Consider the following 20,267-nt stretch of genomic DNA (forward strand, 5'->3'; position numbering starts at 1 on the left):
AACCCTAAGGTAGGAAACGGGGGCGTGTGCCCCGGCCGGTCCCTGGCCGCGGCCCGGCCCCGCCTCCCCGGCCGCAACCCTGCCCGGCCCGCGTCCCCGACTCCCCCCAAACCCCTCCCCGGCCGCCCGGCTCTGGCCGCACCCCCCCCCGGCCCTGCCGTGCCCCCACCTACCATCCCCGGGTCCCGCCCGACCCTCCCTGGCCGCGTCCCCCACGTTCCCGGCCACGACCCTGCCCGGCCCGGGTCCCCGCCCGACCCTCACCGGCCTCCTGGCCGCGTCCCCCGTTCGGCCGCGACCCTGCCCGGCCACCCGCCCCTGGGTCCCCGCCCGACCCTCCTGGCTGCGTCCTCCCCGCGTTCCCAGCCGCGTTCGGCCCCCGCCCGGCCCGGGTCCCGCCCGACCCTCACCGGCCTCCCTGGCCGCGTCCCCAGCGTTCCCGGCCGCGACCCTGCCCGGCCGCCCGACCCTCCCTGGCCGCATCCCCGTGTTCCCAGCCCTGCCCGCCATCCCGGGTCCCCGCCCGACCCTCACCGGCTGCGGCACGGCGCGTCCCGACCTGCCCCCAACCTCCCCCTCGCCGCCCGGCCGGCCCTGCCGTGCCCCACCTACCGGGATGCTCGGCTCTGGACACGGCCTCCCACCTCCAGCCCGGCCTGGCCCCGTGGCTCCAGCCGCCCCTGCTGTTTTGCCAGGGGGCCGGGCCCTGGCTGCCCGGCTCCAGCTCTGGCCACAGCCCTCCCTGGCTCCACCCGGCCAGCCACCTGGCTCCGCCGCCGGGCTCCTCCGCATCCTCCGGCTCCGGCCGCGACTCCTGTCCTGGCCCAGCCACGCCCAGGCAGCGGTAAGGGGGCAGGGAGGGTGTTGGAGAGAGGGTAGGGAGTTTGGGGGTGGGGTCAGAGGGCAGAGAACAGGGGATTGAAGGGGGGCAAGGGTCCCGGGGAGCAGTCAGGAAAGAGCAGGGTTGGATGAGGTGGTGGGGGCACTCAGGGACAGAGAGAAGGGGTAGTTGTATGGGGTAGGGGTTCTGGGGGGCCATTGAGAATGAGAGGAGGGGTTGGGTGGGGCGGCAAGGGGTTAGTCAGGGGACAGGGAAGGGGGGGATGGGTCAGGGGTCTCGGAGTGTGTGTGTCAAGGAACATGAGGGGTTGGATGGGGCACTCTCCGGAGGGGGAAGGAGGGAACCCGTTGTTAAAATTTTGGAGGGAGGAGGGAACCCGTTGTTAAAAATTTGGCAGCTCATCACTGGTTCCATGCTCAATTTTTTACCCCAAGAGCATGTTGCCCATTCAGTCTAAATGCACTGGACACCAGCTGCAAGTTGCAACAAAGTTTTGGGTTTGTTTTTCCCTCCCTTTTAACTACCTTACCTAACTAGCCAGAACTCTGGGTTGCTACAGGAAGGTTTTAAGAAAAAAAAAAAAAGGACATGATCTTATCTTGTGTGGTGGGGGAATGATCAGGAAATACTCTTCCTCTATGTAGTGACCAGTAATTCTCATCCTGCTATATCAGATTGTTGTAGTATGCAAAATAATTATGAACTTTAAAGAAAAATTAATGGGCTAATAAGTACAATAAAAATAAACTTCATATCTGTTGCATAAGCATAGTCCAAGAAAGTTGTTAGTTACCAAGATTTCCATCAAAGATCTTTAAAAAGCAATGTAAAAATTATTTTGGAAACTAGAAGGATAAATTCCAAATTTAAAAATATCTGTTAGAAATTGATTTTTGATCCATTAACAACTATTTCCATTAGACAAGGAAATAAGTGTTTTGCTTAAATGCAAAACAGATCAGCTAGAGAGGATGTAAACCTAGTTAAAAACTTTTTTAAAGACTAGAATATAAAATTAGTAAAAGTCTTTTCAATTCATGCTCTGCAATTGAGAATTTTAGATTCCATCAACACTACAACTTTTTACTTATTACACCTGTACTCTGATATAACGTGACCCGATATAACACGGGTTCGCATACAACGCAGTAAAGCTCTGACACGCTGCTCTGAGCAGCATGTTAAGGGTGCCGGGCCGGGCCTGAGGGGTTGAATAAGGGGCAGAGGGTCTCGGGGGTGGTCAGGCGCTTCCCTCCCTCCAGGGTCTAGGAGGCAGGAGCTGTGGGGGGGCAATTTTGGGGCCTCGCAATCCCAGGGTGGCCCAAGGGATTAATGGGGGGCTGGGAACAGGCCGCTCTGCTTCCCTCGCCCCGGCTCTAGCTGTGTCCCTCGGGGGAGGGGGCTTGGGGGAAGGAATCCCCCCGCACTCACCTGGTAGGTGAGTGCGGGACCTCCCCCCCCCGCCCCAGCTGGGGCAAGGAAAGCAAAGCAGGCTGGGGCCACGTCACTCCGTTTCCCACCGCAGGTGAGTGCGGGAGGCGTCCATTCCCCAACCTCCCTGCACTCACCGGCAGCAGGAAGCGGAGCAGCCCGGCCCCAGCCTGCTCTACTCCGCCAGCTCCCAGCTGTGGTGCTTCACTTCCCACCACAGGGGGCATCTTTTCCCCAACCTCCCCGCACTCACCGGCGGCAGGAAGCGGAGCAGCACGGCTGGGAGGTGGCGGAGTGGAGCGGGCTGGGGCCACGTTGCTCCACTTCCTGCCACTGCCAGTGAGTGCCTGTGAGGGGGCAGGGACTGTGGATAGGGGTCGGAGCAGTCAGGGGACAGGGTGCAGGGGGGTTGGGTAGGGGGTGGGGTCCTGGGGGTGATTAGGGACAGGGGTCTCTGGAGGGGGCGGTCAGGGAACAAGGGGGACCAAAGCAAGTTTGATATAACGCGGTCTCACCTATAACACGGTGAGATTTTTTTTTGTCTCCCGAGGACTGCGTTATATCGGAGTAGAGGTATATATTGAACTAAACAGCAACTAGCAAAATATTTTAAAAATAAATCACATGCTAATTTGTCATAAGATTTCAAAAGGTGAGAGGTTTGAGTATAATTTGCTCCACTGTGCTCTAGTCTTGAGTGTCATGAGAATAATTGGGGGGGGGGGGGAAGGAGAATCAGTAAATGCGGTAATTTATAGTTAATACAATAGCTCTCTTAAATTATCATCACAATTAGAGTTTTAGCTCATGTAATCCACATTGTATCTGCAAAGGAAGTGACAGCAATTTCTATAACGTCAGAATACCGAAGTCCCAAGAAAGTAGCTAATGCACTGCTTTTCCCTTTGCAAAATTCATATGTAATTTCACAGTTCCAAAACATGTGCATCATACTTCCCACACCACCTTTACACTTCCACTCTGGAACAAAGTTGTCAAGTCAAATCTCAATAGTTCATTTCAGTTTCAGCTACATGTTACTATCTTAGGTATTTCTAAGGCTATGTCTACACTTTTGTTGGTCAGGGGTGTGGGAAAAAAAGCAAACAAACCCACCCTGACTGACAAAAGTTTCACCGACGAAAGCATCACTGTGGACACCACTATGTCGGCAGGAGACGCTCTCCTGCCAACATAGCTACCATCGCTCGTTAGGGGTGGTTTAATTATGCAGTCATGAGAGAACTCTCCTGCCAGCACAGAGCAGCTACACAGGAAACCTTACAGCAGCACAGCTGTAGCAGTACAGCCATATCACTAAGGTCCATAGTGTAGACATAGCCTAAATCACTGATGTCTTGGGATAGATTCTGATACTCTGACTGAAACTGAAGTCAATGGGAATACTCATACTACCCAATGTGAGTAAGGGTATCAGAATATTGCCTTTGGTATTTGAATGCCAATAACAGTGCTTTCAATTTAGTTTTGAGCCATTTAGACACACAAGAGTTGCTCAAAATGTAAGACTGCAGCTACAGTCCACTTATACTACCTTTATATGTATGGGAATTATTCCATAAACCAGGCCTGCACAACATACGGCCCGCACACGGCGCTCTGCGGGCAGCCCAGAGCCCTTTGAATCCCAGCTGCGGCCGGGAATCAAAGGGCTCTGCGCTGCCCGCAGCAGCGGGCAGTCCAGAGCCCTTTGAATCCCGGCCGCAGCTCCAGCGGATGGGCTGGGGCTGGGATTTAAAGGGCTCGGGCTCCCCGCAGCAGCAGGAGCTCTGGGCCCTTTAAATCTCTGCCCCAGCCCCGGAAAGCTCCAGGTTCCCCCAGCCACCGGAGCCCCGGGCCCTTTAATTTGCCCCTGAGGGCTCCCAGCCACCTCTTCAGCTGGGAGCCCCTGGCTGATTTAAAATCAAGTATCACCTCCCCACCCCCAATCTTCCTTTTTGGCCCACAGCTGTTTTGGTGGGGCGGCGCTGGGGAAGGAGGGTGTGTTTCTGCAGGGCTGGGAGGTGCTGAGGGGGAGGGGGGGGTTGTTTCTGCGGGGCCGGACGGTTTTGGCCCTCAGCTGTTTTCTTTGGAGTAATGTGGCCCTCGCCATTTTACAAGTTGTGCAGGCCTGCCATAAACGCTTCAAATATCTAATCAGTTCCAGTCTTGAAGTATTTTGTTGAGTTTAATAAATAAAATTTGTGGTTTGAGTCAGCAAACTGCTTTTCCATTTGCACCCTTACATCATAATTACATAAAATGTAAAATACCAAATTCCATTTAATTTTACACATTTGGAATTTTAGTTCTCCACTTTCCCAAGTAAGTTCCAATAATATGTTGTTTGCTTAGGCTTACAATCCTCCTTCTAGCATAAATTACAATTATTGAAGGAAATTAGATAACTTACTATATATGAATTTCTCTCTTTTTTCTTCATGAAATTATTTTTATTTGCAAATTTTATTTCTATGGCTCCCGCAACCAAAACCCCCCAACACCGCACAAAAATATAGACTTAAAACAAATCTGAATAAACACCTTCAGATCATAGAGGGAAACCAAAGGAAATCCCACTGACCTCCACTAAGGCATACAAGCTCAATCTATCCCCTAATAAACATACAAGATAAAATACACCTCTAAACTCCAACTTAAAGAGAGACATGTCGAACCTGACTCTGAATGATGCCATAGATTTATGTAGTTTGTTATACCTTGAGGATTTTTTGTTATTACCAAGATCTGATATTTCTGACCTGGAGTGCCGTAGGCTATCTTTTTTGTTCTTTGCCGTGCACAAGGTGCATTCACAGCCAACAGCGTGAGGTTTGGGTAGAGATATATCCTGTTTCAACAGCATAGTAAGGATCTCATAGTTGTTACGATGAGCAGCTAGAATGACAGGTGCTACATCCATAGTTGTTGAGTATTCTGGGTTCTGAATACGCTCCATAAGTTTCTGAAATAACATTTAGACAAGTGTTTTAGATTATCACATGCAACTTTATTAAAATGTTTATCTATAAGTTAGTGTACAACATGATTGATCAACATAGGCCACAGTGAACTTCTGATTAAAATATTCCCCCCCCACCACCAATAATCTTGATTTCACAAATTTGTAAGCTATCTAAATATTGGAAATTGCTTGCCTTCTACAGATACAATTACACTATTGTCTCATTTCAGTTCTCAGAGGACAAATATACACATTAATTATGGTCAGCAAAAAGGACAAGGATTAAAAAGCCATGAAAACTGAACCCTCACATTACCAGAAACTGTCCCTCAATTAGGATTAAAAAACATTTACAGAGCAGTGTGGAAAGACTACTCAGCTGCTTCTGACATTGCACCTGCTCTGAGAAAATAGAAAGAATTTTGTCTTTAGGGCAATAATTTTGGTGCCTTTCACCAATACAAAATTCATATGAGCAATGAAGAATAAACATTTAATTTTTGCAACCTGCATTACTTGGAGAGACCTAGATGGAAACAGCAGCATTTTCCCCCATGTATTGTAAAGGAGTTCTCTCTATAAGTTCCATTACTCCTTTGATAATATTCTATATGTCCATACTCAGGTCTTTTTTTTTTTTAAATTTATTTACTTTAAAATCGGAGCTCACTCCTTCTATAATGTAATTCCCACTTAAAGGAAAGTTTACTTTCTCGATTTCCTCAACATACTGTGAGAAACATGAGACAATGACTTTAGCAAAATAAGAGTCCTTTAGAACTTTGGGGAATCCTGGCTGCTGAGGAGGAAATAATTTATAATTCATAACAAAAGCAGCTGGTCAGTATCACTCATTTTTTTTGTTTGTTTGTGAGTTGGAGAAGATAATGTTCACGCTCCATTCACTCATGACTTTGCTTCATTCCGCAATTTGTGAGTCAGTCATCCCTTTCACAAAATAAAATACACAATTCATAACCCACCCACAGGCACTCTCTCTTGAATTCTGCTTTGTACTGTACCAACACGGAATACTCGGAGCTATATAAATTGTAAGGAATACTACATTGAAAGGAAACAGTGTTAAGGTTAAATGAGATCCATGTATATATTCATGAGCTATTTACACAAAAAATTTCAACCATTTTGTAGCCCTGACAGAGATAGCCTGGTACAATATGTAAGAACCCCAACTGTTTTCTTTTAAGGGCCCTATTTCATTGTCTCTCTTCCTTTTTTATTTCCTCTTGGAAGGAAACTTAAAAGATTAAAAATGTTTTCCACATGGAAATGTCAGAATGAGAATCTTGTTACGAGGAAAGAAAATTGTTAAAAGTTGTCCATGGAAAAATAGAATTCAGTATTTTTTTTTTTAATTTTCATTAATAAATTAATGTTTTTGTCTTGAGGGTTTTTTTGGCCAATTCCAGTACTCAGGTGCAAAGAAGCTATACACAAGTTATTTGTAATATGCACGTGTACACATGCACACTCACCTCACTCACTCCTGCAGCACTACAAAGATGCTTTCTCATTACAAGGTTTTTCCACTCAATAAAACTTTTTAAAGCACCTTGTTATTTAATGCTTGTAAGGAAGGATCTCAAATTATGAGTTTTAAATGAAGGTAGAAATTTCAGATGAATCTTAAGTTCAGGGAAGTTTTACCCAAAATATACTGTTTTTTTGTCAGTCAGACCTCCCAATAGTACTACAAAAAGGATTTACAAGCATTAATTTTTTTTTCCTTTTCATGTGTGTAATAGGATAGTTATCACTAACTTTAAATTAAAGAGTGTAAATATACTATCAAGATCCTTATATGAAGATCTGCAGCTGTAACACGACAGAATTTAGACCTTAGTCTTCAGTTAATTTTTTACAGCCTCTTAGCCTTAGAGGATATTATTTTTTAATTTCTGGTGTACCGACTAAAATTAACAAGAATTAAGAGTACTAACTACAATAGTTGGTCTTGAGGATCGTTTTGGTCGATGATTAAGTAAAATATCAACAGCTCCCACCACTTCTGAGTCAATCGCCACCAAAAGTGCATCTGTTGACTGAAGAGAGAAAATAGGAGGTTAAATCTGAAACAGTAAAATAGATAGCATGCAAAAAAAATAGAATTTTGAAGTTAATGTAAACAGCAAATGATGTACTCAACTAAATAAAAAAAATAGAGATTTTTTTTTAAAACACTGCCATAAAATGATGAAGATGCTACAGAAAAATCACTCCAATTATAAGCAGATATAAGAAATATGCAGGAGCAGATTAAATTCATTTTAGAATAAAACTGATCTTAAAAACACCATAATGGAAGATAGATAGAAAACTAATACAAACAGGCTTCTCCCATACTACTATTCTCCAGGACCAAACCTGCAATCCTTGTTAATCTAAGCAAAGACATTGTAGCTCGAAGTCAGTACTAAATCCATAGGAGTGTGTCCTAGTAAAACAATGCATAATCTGCAGCATTAATCAACATTATCCATCCACACTACCATGTATAGGGTGAAGATTCAAATCTTTGAGTCATTCTGTGAGTTAACATGGCACTGTGACAGTTTTGTTCCACTGCAAGAGTGAACAACAATGATCTGAAAAGGAAAGTGATCCTCCTCAACAAACTTCACTCCTAGGTCCTGGAAACAAGATATAATTTAAAGAAATGTGAGAGGACCAACGTTGAGGGCTATTTAAAATGCTTATATTGTATCCTGTCTGGGATGAGGGAAAAAGAGAGACAAACCACTCAAGAAGGATCAAGGAAGAGTCTCTGCCTCCTTGCTGTTTTAGCAACACAAACTATAATTCCTGCCTGGAATCTCTCTACTTGGCGTGGTACAATTGTAGATGATCTCAGAGAGCCACACAATCAAGAATGAAGCTCTACAGGGTTGTACACTGATCCTTAACTATAGTAGCTCCCCATTTAATGTCCTCTTGCTTAACATTGTTTTGATCTTATGTCCCTGCTCAATTACAGAACATGCTCCATTTAGAGTTGTGCAATGCTTCGCTATAACACTGTTTGGCTTTCTGTGTTGTCCACAACTGTCAGCCCCCCATCAGCTCCCCCACATCACCTCCCACCCACCGGCAGACCCCACGGATCCCCCTTCTCCCGCCCATGGCAATCGGCTGGCTTGTGGCATTCAGGAGAGGGAGAGAGGACTCGGCACGCAGGCTCCCCCTCCCTCCCAAACGCCGCAAGCCAGCTGATTGCCACGGGCAGGCGGCGGGGGGGGGGAGGGAGCTTGTGTGCTGAGTCCTCGCTCCTCCCCCTTCCCTCCTGCCCCCTGAACACAAGCCAACTGATTGCTGCAGGCAGGAGGGGGGGAGCAAGAATGTGGCGCACCTCCCCACTCCCTCCTGCCTGCAGCAATCAGCTGGCTTGCGGTGTTCAGGAGGCAGGGGAGGGAGAGCCTGTGCACCGTGTCCTCGATCCTCCCCCCTCCCTCCTGAACGCTGCAAGCCAGCAGGAGGCAGTGGAGGGAAGGGGGAGGAGCAAGGATGCAGCATGCGGAGGTGGCATGGGCGGGCCGAGCTCCCTGCCCCTGGTGTTTGCAGAGTAGGGGAAGCTGCCGCTGCTGCTGCACAAACATGCTTCTCCTAGCCAACAACACCTTCAGCCTCCCTGCCTGCCTCATTGTCTCTAGTACCAGTGGGCTGTGCCTGTGTGGGGTAAGGCAGGGGCACCTCCCAACTATAGTACTGTACTGTGTGGCAAAATAAATTTCCCTGGAACCTAACCCCCACCCATTTACATTCATTCTTATCGGGAAATTGGATTCGCTTAACATCATTTCACTTAAAGTCGCATTTTTCAGGAGCATAACTACAACGTTAAGTGAGGAGTTACTGTATTCTGTTGCTCTGTAACTCTTCCCCCAGCCTCTATCATTTTTCAACTTTACTGCTGATCAATCATAAATTTTAATAGTGCTCATCTTTAGTTAAGCCAACCTTCCAAAATTCCATTAGCCTGCATGGAGCAAATAATTTTATTTTGAAAGTGGGAGTAGAGAAACTGATATTTTACATTACCATAATGGTAAAGGCGAGAGGGTAGGTTCTGTCTGGGTTGGGTTCTTTTCATGAGGCTTTTGCAAGGCTAAGTTAAACCACCTTTAATTTTTCACTTTACATTGTTCTTTGTAAACTTTAAATTTTTGTTTAAAAACAAGTTAGAAGTTAGAATAGAAACTTGTCCCCTCTTAGCAGCAGAGGAAGCAGCATCTTATCAAGGAAAGCTTGATAGGCAGGACATGGTTCCACTGCCTGAAAGACAGTTGGAGAAAGCACGCTTGGAGGGAGAGCTAGCCATCATCACAATCACCTGAACAACCTGGGAGAAAATCAGAATTGAGGGATGGCAAGAGATTCAGACAGAAAGCTTGCAAGTCAAAACTAAAAATTCACAGGTAGATGCACTTTCATTATTCCACTGGATTAAAATCCCTATCAGTCAGAGATCTAAATTGAACATTATTCTAACTACAGTGTGGGAAAGAAGCAACATTCTGCAATTCTGAAATGAAACAGGAAAAAAAAACTGTACTACTTCTTATATCATAATTAACTTTTAAGGTCATGTAAAATGTAATTATTTAAGAATACACTGTACCTGAACTCCTAACTAATGAAGTGTATGCTTGCGTTAGACTGGAGCTAAGATACCTGAAAAGAATATTTAATGTTCTAACTTCAATCTTCATCCATCCTAAAAGTTGTTATAATCTAGTGGCAAAGTGATATTTGCATTCTAAATATTTTAAGAATTTACAATTCTATTTCAGAATATAAAAAAGTAGTCAGTAATTTGTTTGGGAAACAATGTGTGCACTTGCTCTGCAGCGCAAATAACCAAATTATTTCCAGAGCTCTACTGACATCACTGAAGATGATGATGCACTAACATGAAAATAAACAAATTTCCCATGTTTATTTAAGCTTCACTAGAAACATGAGGTAGGCATAGAGGGGGAAATATTCAGTGTTTACCAACTGAAAAAGGACAAAATTGATTAAAAAAATTTCTTACAGGTTCTGAAAAGACAACAGAAAACAACAAGGACAATAATCAGTGTGTAGTGGTTCTGTACCTGACAGCCATAATCCAAAAGAAGCTGTAATATGTCCAAGTTTTCATTTTCAATGGTAATGGTTATAGCATTTCTCCCAAGCACATCCACACAATTTATGTTCATGTCACTTGAGCTGTTCTGCTCCAAGAGTTTCTTAACCATGTAATAGTCACCTAAACAAGCAACGTATGAATGTGTCTTAGTATTTTAGATCATTTTTACTGGTATATATTCTGAAATTTAAATAAAACATAATACTTTTATCAATTAGAATAAAATGCAAAGCATATGCTCATTGTAAAATTTAAAATGTCATTAAATATGAAATACTCTACCAGTAATCCATGACATCTGACCAAAAAATATTTAACATAAAAGGCTGCTAAGCAGCCAAACTAGAAACAGGTTATTCACATTAGATGTGAAATTAAACAACACAATTAAATCACTCTTCCCCACTCTTCCCCAATCCCAACTCAGGAAAGCATTTAAGCACATGCTTAGATCTTTCTCTATTCAGGAAAGTATTAAGCTTATGTTTATGTCCCACCAGTACAAACTCATGTGTAAGTGCTTTTCAATAATTGGGGCAACGATGCCTATGTACGGTATGAGACCAAAGAGGAGCCAAGTCAGAGTTTGTCTTTTTCAATGCTATTATTTAAATGACTCTTTTCTAATTTGACTCTTGTCAGTGTTACAAGTTTTTAATTTAAAAAGGGGGACACTAAGATTATGATGCAGCATTATTGAACCCACTCACCCCTGATTCACAGAGGAGGAAAAAGCCAGAGAGAAGTAATACAGAACTTGCCCTGGGGCTCAGCGATCCATGTTATGGGACAGGAAGGAAATTATTATGTGCAGAGGCCTCCACAAGGTGCAACACACAGGAAAGTATGGTCCCTGCCTGGAACAGATTACAAACCATAAGAACTCTCCCGCTTTCCCTCCTCTCTACTTTTATTGCCTTTTATGTCCTTTATATTTCCCTGCGTGTAAAAGTTCACATGATGGATGCATCGTTGTCTCCTCTGCCTGCTAACTTCCGCTGTGGTGCCCGGGCTTCTTTCATTGGGTGCTAATGGAAACATCCAAGAACAATTCAACGGGCAAAAAAAGGTCTCCGGCTAGAGCGGCGCTTTGTGCAGCCTGCGCTGCGAGGAGACCTTTGACCACAGCCCTAACCTAACTATACCTGAAACCCCACTGGGGGGAAAGGGATGGCGGGGCCTGAGTCCGGCTCCCTGCCCTGCGCAGCTCCCGGCGGGCAGAGACCCGGTGCAGGCCATCTCCGCCCCCCCAAGCGGATGCCCCCGTGACACACGACCCCGACAGCTGCCTTGGGGCGGGCCGCGGCCGCACCTTTGTCGCAGGCCAGCAGGAAGAGCTTCTCGTCCAGGGTGGTCTCCTCCTTCACCTGCCTCACGTCCTTCAGCGCCAGCAGCTTGTTGGGGGAGGCCGAGGCGGACGGGTCCGTGCTCTGGTACAGGGCGGCCATGGCGTCGGCTCCGCCAGGCCCATCGGGGTGCGGGGGGCCTGGACCAGTCAGCCCCGGGGTTGCCCACGCAGCGGGCCGCCCGGCACCCGCCTCGCACCGGGACAACGGTGCCGCAGGCCCGAGACTGTCAACACTGAGCGGGGCGGGGCGTGACCTCCCGCCCCGCTGGCTGCGCAGGCGCGGATGGGAGCCACGGGCCCAGAGGGGCTGGGCCGGGCGTGGCTGGAGGACACGGGGCGGGACCCGGGACTCAGGGAGGCCGGACTCCGATACCTCAGGCTCGGGCAGCTGCTTCTCCGCCTCCCTCAGCTCAGCGGCGCTGGCCGCCCGGAGAGCCTGCCCCCGCCAGGTGCATTACCTGCCCCGCGCCATGGCAGTTCTAAGTCCTTCTCCCCCCCCCCCCCATCTCACTGTTCCGCCTGAGCCCCTTTTCTCCCCCTTGTTCCCAGTAGGGTGACCAGAGACCAGGTGTGAAAAATCGGGACAGAGGGTGGGGGGTAATAGAAGCCAATATAAGAAAAAGCCCCAAATATTGGGACTGTCCTTACAAAATCGGGACATCTGGTCACCCTAGTTCCCAGGGTGGCCCTTACTCTGGGGCAAGGAGGGGAGGCAGGTTTTATCCAGCCTGAGAGGCGGCCTCAGTGCTGGGGCAGCTCAGTACCTCCCATACTAAAAAGATGACGGGGGTGGTGATTTTCTTCAGCCAGTGCCACCTCCCCCTAGGAAGTCATGTGATTTCATGAGACTCAGCTTTCATTTTAAAAAATAGTATATTTCTAGCTCTCCTGGTTGTGGAGAAAACATGAGACATGAGTCCTAAAAGCACTCCAAAAAATGGGGGGGAGTTAATCACTCATCTGAGCAGAATTCCTCTGGGCTGCCCCCGCTGGCTCCTTAGATCCCTTTGAGGAGCAGTGGGTGCTGTTTGGGGTTCTCTGCTCAGCATAGGCACTGACTCTCTGGGTGTGCCAGCCCTGGCGGCTCGTAGCACCCATGGAAAAAAATTAGTGGGTGCTTAGCACCCACTGGCAGCCAGTGCCTCCCATCTGCCGGTGGCCCTGCTGATCAACTCCTTCCCCACTCCCGGGTCAGCTGTTCCCAGGCCTGCAGGAGGTGGGAAGGGAGGAGCTGGGACTGGTACACTTAGGGAAGGGGGCGGAACTGGGCAGGAAGAGACTGGGGTAGGGTGGGAAGGGGGCTTGGGCAGAACAGGGGTGGGAAGAAGCAGGGTGGGGGGCTTGGGAAAGAGCCTGATGTGGGCAGGGCCTGGGGTGGAGTGAAGCTCAAGCACCCCCAGGGCCCGAGGAAGCTAGTGCCTGTGCAGCATGGTGTCCCCATCAGGTTCTCTACTTCTGGCCCAGTGACCTCACTCTGGTTCCTATTTTCTTATTAATCGACCTCCAGAATCATTTGAGCCCCAGGTTCAGTCCCTCCTCCCCTTAGGCTGGAGGAGGGACCTTCAGGCGCTCCCGGATATTAATAGGTGGTTATCCCTAGAAATCATGTTCACAACAATCAGAGTAACTCTGGACAACTGGGAGTGAGCCATGCAGGACTGTCATGTTTTTTCTAGTGTGACAGTTTAGCAATAGTGTATAACAGGCATACAGAGCAATCCATTGCCAGAGAAGCCTGGTCAGAAAAATATTTTTTTTACTTTGAAGCTGTGTATCTCAGGAAAAAGGGTAATGATACTGTAGAGCATTAGTTCCTGTAGTATGAAGGTTGAGCAAAAAAGCCTTAGATTCAATCTATCTTAAAGACTTCCAGCCATGAACTAACTTGTCTCCAGAACCAGGCTAAGTGCAGAAGATTCAGTTCCCTGGCCATGGGTTGGATGTCTTCTAATGCAACTGAGGATAGAAATAATAATAGACTAATATTGGCAAATATTAACAGCTTTATTATAGACCAGGCGGGCATTGCCCCTATGAACCACCAAGCAAAGAAAGGCTCTGTACCCCATCACTAATCCTCTGAACCATTCACTATCACCTGATATATTATCATCTAGTTTGAGGTGTCCTCTTTGTGTCAGTATGCTGTGTCAGATATTAGATTATTAATATTTAGTCTAATCCTGTTTGTTCATTGTTCTTGTATCATCTTGTTTTTAGTTGCTTTTATTGTTTTCATGTTTTGAGAGACAATGTGTCTGCTTTTACTTTTTTTTCACTCCACAATTACTAGGTATTTAGTTGAGTATTCTGCCTTATTTGGCTGCTTTTTAAAATAATTTTATTAAATACTGAAGTACCATAAGTGTTTAGCTAACATTTATAGGTAAAGACAAAGGAATACAAATGCTCATTTCCAAAATCATAATCAAATAACTATTAGTCTTTCTCCATGCAGAAGATATACAAAAAGTAACACATTGCAGTGTTTTCAGGAAGAATTTCTTGCAATCAAGGCACCTTTTCTATGACACTGATCTTCTCTGACAGAAAAATAGATATACACGTGTTCATTTAAAATAAAATTCCAAAAGAAAATGCAGTACATATAAGCTGAGTCCCCAGACTGGACTGGCCAGCTCTCTTTATTGCTTTCTAATACAACAGTTTATGAAAGTTCAGATATTTACTCCAGCTGCAAGGGTTAATATAAACACAGATCTTCCAGTAATGTCCATGGTACACATTTGCCTTACTATATAGTGTTATTCTTCACTTTGATGAAAGTTTGTTGTTTTGTAAAAAAAAAACAATCTGATATATTTAGGTGTTTACTCCCATAAGAAAGGTTCAACAACATTATGAATAAAATCACTAAATTCTAAACAATATGGTAATCACAGGTCCAAACTAGCTTCAATAAAGTCAGTGGCAATACTCTCATTGACTTCAGCATGAATTAGATCAGGCCTTCAGAGAATAAGGCAATGATGCTGATCTTTGTTCAGTTTGGGGAAAATATAACTGTTCGAATGGACTTTCACACACATAAACAACACCCACAAAATATATATTCACAGCAGATCCCGAAATAACACATTTTAAAAGCGGCTGATCCTTTTCATTCTATGAAAACAGTATGAACCAGTCTTGATTTACAAGGTTTTTTGAAAAGCAATACAAGAATGTAACCTTAATTTGGTAATGAACACATTCTGATAGAAGTATTAACCTATAAATAATTCATGTAATACGAAATTCTTTGAATGAAACCTTCACTAGTATAAACAAGTTATTAAAATGTAATTAATGAATATATATCCATACTTGCACATACAAATTTATCTCTGGTTTTATATCCACTAAACTTCAGAATCTTGTAAACTGTGAGGCATTTATCGTGTTTAACATGGCAGAAACTTTTATTAAACGTCTTAATTATTTTATTTTGTTCAGTCCTCTTCCCATCAAGCACGCAAACACTGTCATAACCATTTTTGGCTTCACTTCTACTAGATCATCTGGCAGTGCATAAATACGAGCACCAATCTTTCGAGCAACTGAAATGGCATATCTTGAAAAAACAAGAGAGAAAATATTATTTTACTAGTATCTATTCCCTATGTTTTGAGACATACCATAACTATTAACACATTTTGATAAAAAGATAAAATATACACAGCCAATCAATATTTCAGTGTTGGGAAAATGAATGTAATTGACTGAACGAAAATAAGTATTAACAGTTGCACTGAGACATTTATTTTGCTTGAAGTATTAACAGTTGTGCTAGGACATTTATTTTGCTTGAATCTACTGGAGCATTTATTTTTCTTAACTATTAGGGGCTATGTAGGACTATTAATATAAGAACTTCAGCGGAGTTGCCAGTTTACAGCAGCAGTGAATTTGGCTTGGTATTTTCAGTATGCTAGAAAAAATGTCTAGAAATTTTACCATTTAAATTTAATTTATCCATATTTAAAAAACAAATGTAGGTGAATATAATTCTCTTTTGATGTATCAGTAATTCAGAGGCTTGATTTCTGTGCAAGAAAATATAAAATATGATTTAAACACTTACTTAGCATTATTCAATTTGTCATGTTCAGAAAGATCTTCTCTCTTGACCATTTCTTGACGAATTGCTTTTGGTGAAATGGCATCTATTAAATCTAGTACAGGTAAACTAGTGCTAATAGATTTGTCCTAAAAAAAAGAGTTAATGAATTAATTAATATTAATCAATAGATTCCCTTTAATTCTCCTAGTAGCATTTTTATAATCCAAACTAAAAATCTATGGCAACCTAATTTTTTTTAAAGATAGCATCATACTTTATTCTTCTACTTTATTTCCTCTTTTTACTACTTAAAGGTCCAATCCTGCTTTCCTTGTCTGTGGAAAACTTACAGTGAAGTCAGCAGGACTTTCAAAGATCAGGTTAATAATCCATGTAGTTTCTCTCTTTCAGAACTGGTACTGCTAAACAAATATGAACAGTTTGCTTCATTTAGTGACGCCAGTATTGTAATTAACAGCAGTGACTGATCTTTTAGATTGTAAGATCTTCAAGACAGCCACGGTTTTAATTTTTATCGGGCGCATTGTTGATGCTAAAAAACCTAAATTTCTTTAATAATCCTTAGTTAGTTCATTACAGAATTGGCCACAAGCGATGTCTTTGGTGTGAGCTTTGAGGTACAAATTGACCTGGAGTAAGTGACTGGTCTCTTGGGACTTAAAGCAAACTGAATCTTTTGTGATCTTTGCTGTATAGCAACCAAATAAGCTCAGCTTGCCTGGGTGGCAAGATAGCCTGGAATACCCAAGAGGACTGTCTGTGACTCCATGGTAAGACTGTTATAGTGCTTCAGGAGTTCACATTTGTTACTGGGTTGATGAAATCTAATTACAGAACATATAACCCATTTGGGGTCTCTGCACAGCTTTCTTGACAGTGTGTCCTGAGGCAGGCACTCATGATTGTGAACCACTCCAGACAGCATGACAAAGGCAAAGGTGTCCTCAGGGCTGCTCTAATTTGTGCCTGGCTGCTAGCATCCCCAAAGACAGTTCTGATAGCTAGGTGTTGATAGAGCTTAACGGCACACAAGCCATGGCCTCAAGTTTATGTCGTCCGGTCATTCCTTACACAGGGAACAGCCACAGTTGACCAGGTGAGATAGCTTTATGGCCCTGTGATGGGATCTTGACCCCACACCTCCCCATGAAGGGGCTACTTGACAGGGTGGGCTACACCTGGGTGAGCTGGGGAGGGGGGAAGAGAGATATACAATCCTAACTGAACCTGAAGCCCAGCAGGTAGACGGTGGGTCTGGGTTCCCTACCAGCCACTGGGTGAATGGTATGGACAGGGCAGTGGACTGTGAAGATCTGCCAGAGGCAGTTTGTTTAGAGAGAGGTTGATATCCCACGAGGTGGGGACTATAATGACCTGGCCAGAGGGCCAAGCCATGAAGAGGAAGCGCTGCAGCTCGTGAGACATAAAAGAGGCTGCAGAGTGAGAAATTGGGACAAAGGGCTGAGAAATCTCAAGTGGTGAGCTTAATCCCCAGATACACCAGAAGGAGGTGCCACTGCAGTGAGTGGAGCAGACACTGTGACAGGCCCCTGGTGCTGCCATTAAGGTGGAAGAGCTGGTCCCTAACCTTTTCTTCAAAGGTGCAACTTTCAACTTCATGTTATCTTTTTCTATGACATGCCATGCAATTATATAATGGAAAAATCAGGGTCAGACCTCACTGAGCCCCTACACACTTGCCGAGTTCAACCTTTCCTGTGCAGTTATCAAATCTTCTGTTTCGCTCCGGAAACAATCATCTTATGCTGTGGTATGACTTCCTACCTACAACCATGCATTGTCCATTCATTAAATATTAATGCCATGTAGAGGAGTTAACGCTTGTCAAACCAACAGTAACATCTGCACCAATTTGCTATGGACTTTAGTCCCCCATCCCCAGGGGATCCTGCCAAATCAAGGCATTGTTCCTTACCAGCTAGCAGTGCTCCATTACAATGTTGCTGTGGAGATGCAGGAAGCAGCATAGCTGTTGTCTCTGTCTGTCTAGTCCTCCCTCCCCAAACATACACCTCACATGTGCAGTTGTTTTCTTCCCTCCACTTGTATAAGAAGAGAGAACATCATTCCCCATATTGCTGTTTTACCTCTTGCCCTACTTTTCAGAGTTCTTTCCTATTTCCAAGGTAATAAGCTATTTTTCTCTATGTATAAATAAATGAACAAACTTTGAAAGGAGTCCTAAGCAGTCCAAATATTGTTAAAGCTTCTTTTAAAAAATCAGAAAGTTATTGCCTGAATAACATGAATATTCTCATCTTTTCCCCTTTCTCCTAATGGAACTATTTCCTGCTGCCAGTTTTTGGCCTAGTCTGTCTATTTCTAGAATTCAGATGGTACTTTGAGAATTTTGTTTCTAAGATGTGCTTCCTCTTAACCTTAAAATAGCAGGTGCCTCTCCTGCATTTGCTTCCGTCCAACTGTTACAGCAGATGAGCAGCCTAGTGCAAGATGAGTCAACAGTTGAATCAATCAGCAGGAGGTGCCAAAGCTGGGAAGCAGTTGGCTCCATTCCCTAAGAGGCTCATCATATAATCCAAGTGATGTGCCTGCCGTCACCAACCAGATTAAACCTAAGGTTTCCAGTTCACGCCAATTTTCATAGTGCCAGCAGAATCTGTGCATTTAATCATAGCACTTCATTAGTTTATTTGAGAAGATTAAGCTGACATGTGTCTCTTCAAATTCAGAGGTCAAAAAATCTATGTAATTCTAATTACTTGGGCTGTTGCCAATCCGGCACGGTTCTACTTTAATGGTCTATAGTGAATTTCAGTGACCTATGACCCTTTCTAGTCTATACATGTATGCTATTTGGTTTTGTTGGAAACCCAAGACTGAAGAAAAATTCAAATAAAAAATGTCTAATTATTCTTACTGATGAATGTGTATATAGAACAGTCAGTATTTTTTTTTAAGTGGAGAGGGGGAAATATGTCAAGTAATATTTCTCTAGATCTAAAATGAGACACTGAAAAAATACTGTTCAGTAATTTTTATGATTTACCATTGTCAGACCAATCAATTTTTAACAAGAGTTAATTAATGAAGATAATGGGCCAGATTCTCTTCTCATTTACACCTGATTTATACCAGTGTTATTACTGATTTACACTGGTTTAAATGAGAGGACACTCAAGCTCACAGAGCAGGAACTGATGTCAAGGACTGGATATATAATCTTCCCTAATGAAAATTGGACATTTTGTTGAGCAAAATCCTTGCATAACTGTTGCACAACATAGTGAGATCTTAGATATTTAAATCAGGGAAGTGTCTAGTTAGCCACACTGGCACATGGAAAATTATTGACAAAATAAAATAAAAATTAACAAAATAAAAATAAAAAATTGAAAATAATTTCACTTTATAATCTTACATAAGCAGTGACTATCATTTGATTTTGCTTTTAATTTCTCATCACGAGAGTTGTGGAACATTTTTGAAGGTAGAATCTCAGACATTCTTTTATCAGATTATGCCAATTGAAGGTAGAGCCAATGTTGAACCTAACCTATATAGCACTGTCCCTTTAAAAAGCCCATATCTGATTAATTTACTTGTCTTCTGTCCTGATATAGACTCTTGATTACCTTGAAGCTGGTAATTGAGGTTTTCTTGTTTGCATTTGCAAGAGTTTGATTCACCCATTTAATAATAATTTCATCGTTTACTTTTTCCCCCTCTCCAAGGTCTGATAGTACATTCAGAGTATACCTGTAACCAAAAGAAAACAGTGTTTGACTCTAAAAATGAAATATAGAACTATTCTCTGTTCCTAATATTATGCAGTAAAAGATAGTAAAATCTGTCTTCAGGACAAAAGGAGTATGTACAAACCATTCACCTTTACATCTTATTTTATACTGTAAGCTATTTTTGTAATCTATTTTTCTACTTCAGAAATATTTTGTTAGCTGTCACAAGATTATAATTATATTCCGGGTATCATATTATCCACCATCAGATTTTCTACATATATTTTATTTACCATATCATAACTAACTTCATTTGGTGAAATTAAATGGTATATCAACTTGACCGCTAATCACTTTAAAAAGTGAAATAAAAGTCGTGTAAATATACTGCCTTGAATCTCTCTGCCAATTTTTGTGGCTTAGAATCACATTTTTCTTTTATAAAAAAATAGATGAAATTATTATACAAGATATTGTAGAATTTCCTGCTAGATCTACTAGGAGGACTTTGATTTCACAAACATAGATCTCAATCTTCCTTTGGGATCCACCAGAGTGAATCGCTGCTCCATACAATAAGGGAAATTGGGAGTAAAGTGAAATAAATAATCTACTTTATAGCATTAATGCTGTCCAAGGATGGCGTTTGTCATAGGTGCTGGATTCCACCCCCGTTCCACCGCAAGCCCCGCTCCCACCCCACCCCTTTCGCCAAGCCCCCACCCCGGTC

The 20,267-nt window shown here is 43.7% G+C and overlaps 2 protein-coding genes across 13 annotated transcripts in view; both read right to left on the reverse strand.

Annotated features, from left to right (window-relative positions):
- Positions 1-12,127, reverse strand: part of TRPC1 (transient receptor potential cation channel subfamily C member 1) — a 45,014-nt gene extending 32,887 nt beyond the window's left edge. The window contains exons 1-4 of one of the 4 annotated variants that reach the window (XM_039489080.1): positions 12,108-12,127; positions 10,352-10,506; positions 7,199-7,300; positions 5,035-5,237 (exon numbers count right to left, since the gene is read on the reverse strand). In XM_039489080.1, coding sequence (XP_039345014.1) covers positions 5,035-5,237; positions 7,199-7,300; positions 10,352-10,495 — 449 coding nt within the window. In that variant the 5' untranslated portion in view covers positions 10,496-10,506; positions 12,108-12,127. Of the gene's footprint in view, positions 1-5,034; positions 5,238-7,198; positions 7,301-10,351; positions 10,507-11,096; positions 11,117-11,147; positions 11,221-11,698; positions 12,055-12,107 lie in introns of those variants that run through there. The other 3 variants (XM_039489077.1, XM_039489079.1, XM_039489078.1) reach the window with 3 other exon arrangements.
- A 1,630-nt stretch (positions 12,128-13,757) lies between these two features.
- PLS1 (plastin 1) overlaps positions 13,758-20,267 on the reverse strand; it is an 86,563-nt gene continuing 80,053 nt past the window's right edge. For all 9 annotated transcript variants that reach the window (XM_039489941.1, XM_039489938.1, XM_039489940.1 and 6 more), the window contains 3 exons: positions 19,433-19,556; positions 15,819-15,943; positions 13,758-15,308 (listed from right to left, as the gene is read on the reverse strand). In XM_039489941.1, coding sequence (XP_039345875.1) covers positions 15,173-15,308; positions 15,819-15,943; positions 19,433-19,556 — 385 coding nt within the window. In that variant the 3' untranslated portion in view covers positions 13,758-15,172. The remainder of the gene's footprint in view (positions 15,309-15,818; positions 15,944-19,432; positions 19,557-20,267) is intronic.

Source organism: Mauremys reevesii, linkage group 9, assembly GCF_016161935.1.
Source record: "Mauremys reevesii isolate NIE-2019 linkage group 9, ASM1616193v1, whole genome shotgun sequence".
Taxonomy (NCBI): domain Eukaryota; kingdom Metazoa; phylum Chordata; order Testudines; family Geoemydidae; genus Mauremys; species Mauremys reevesii.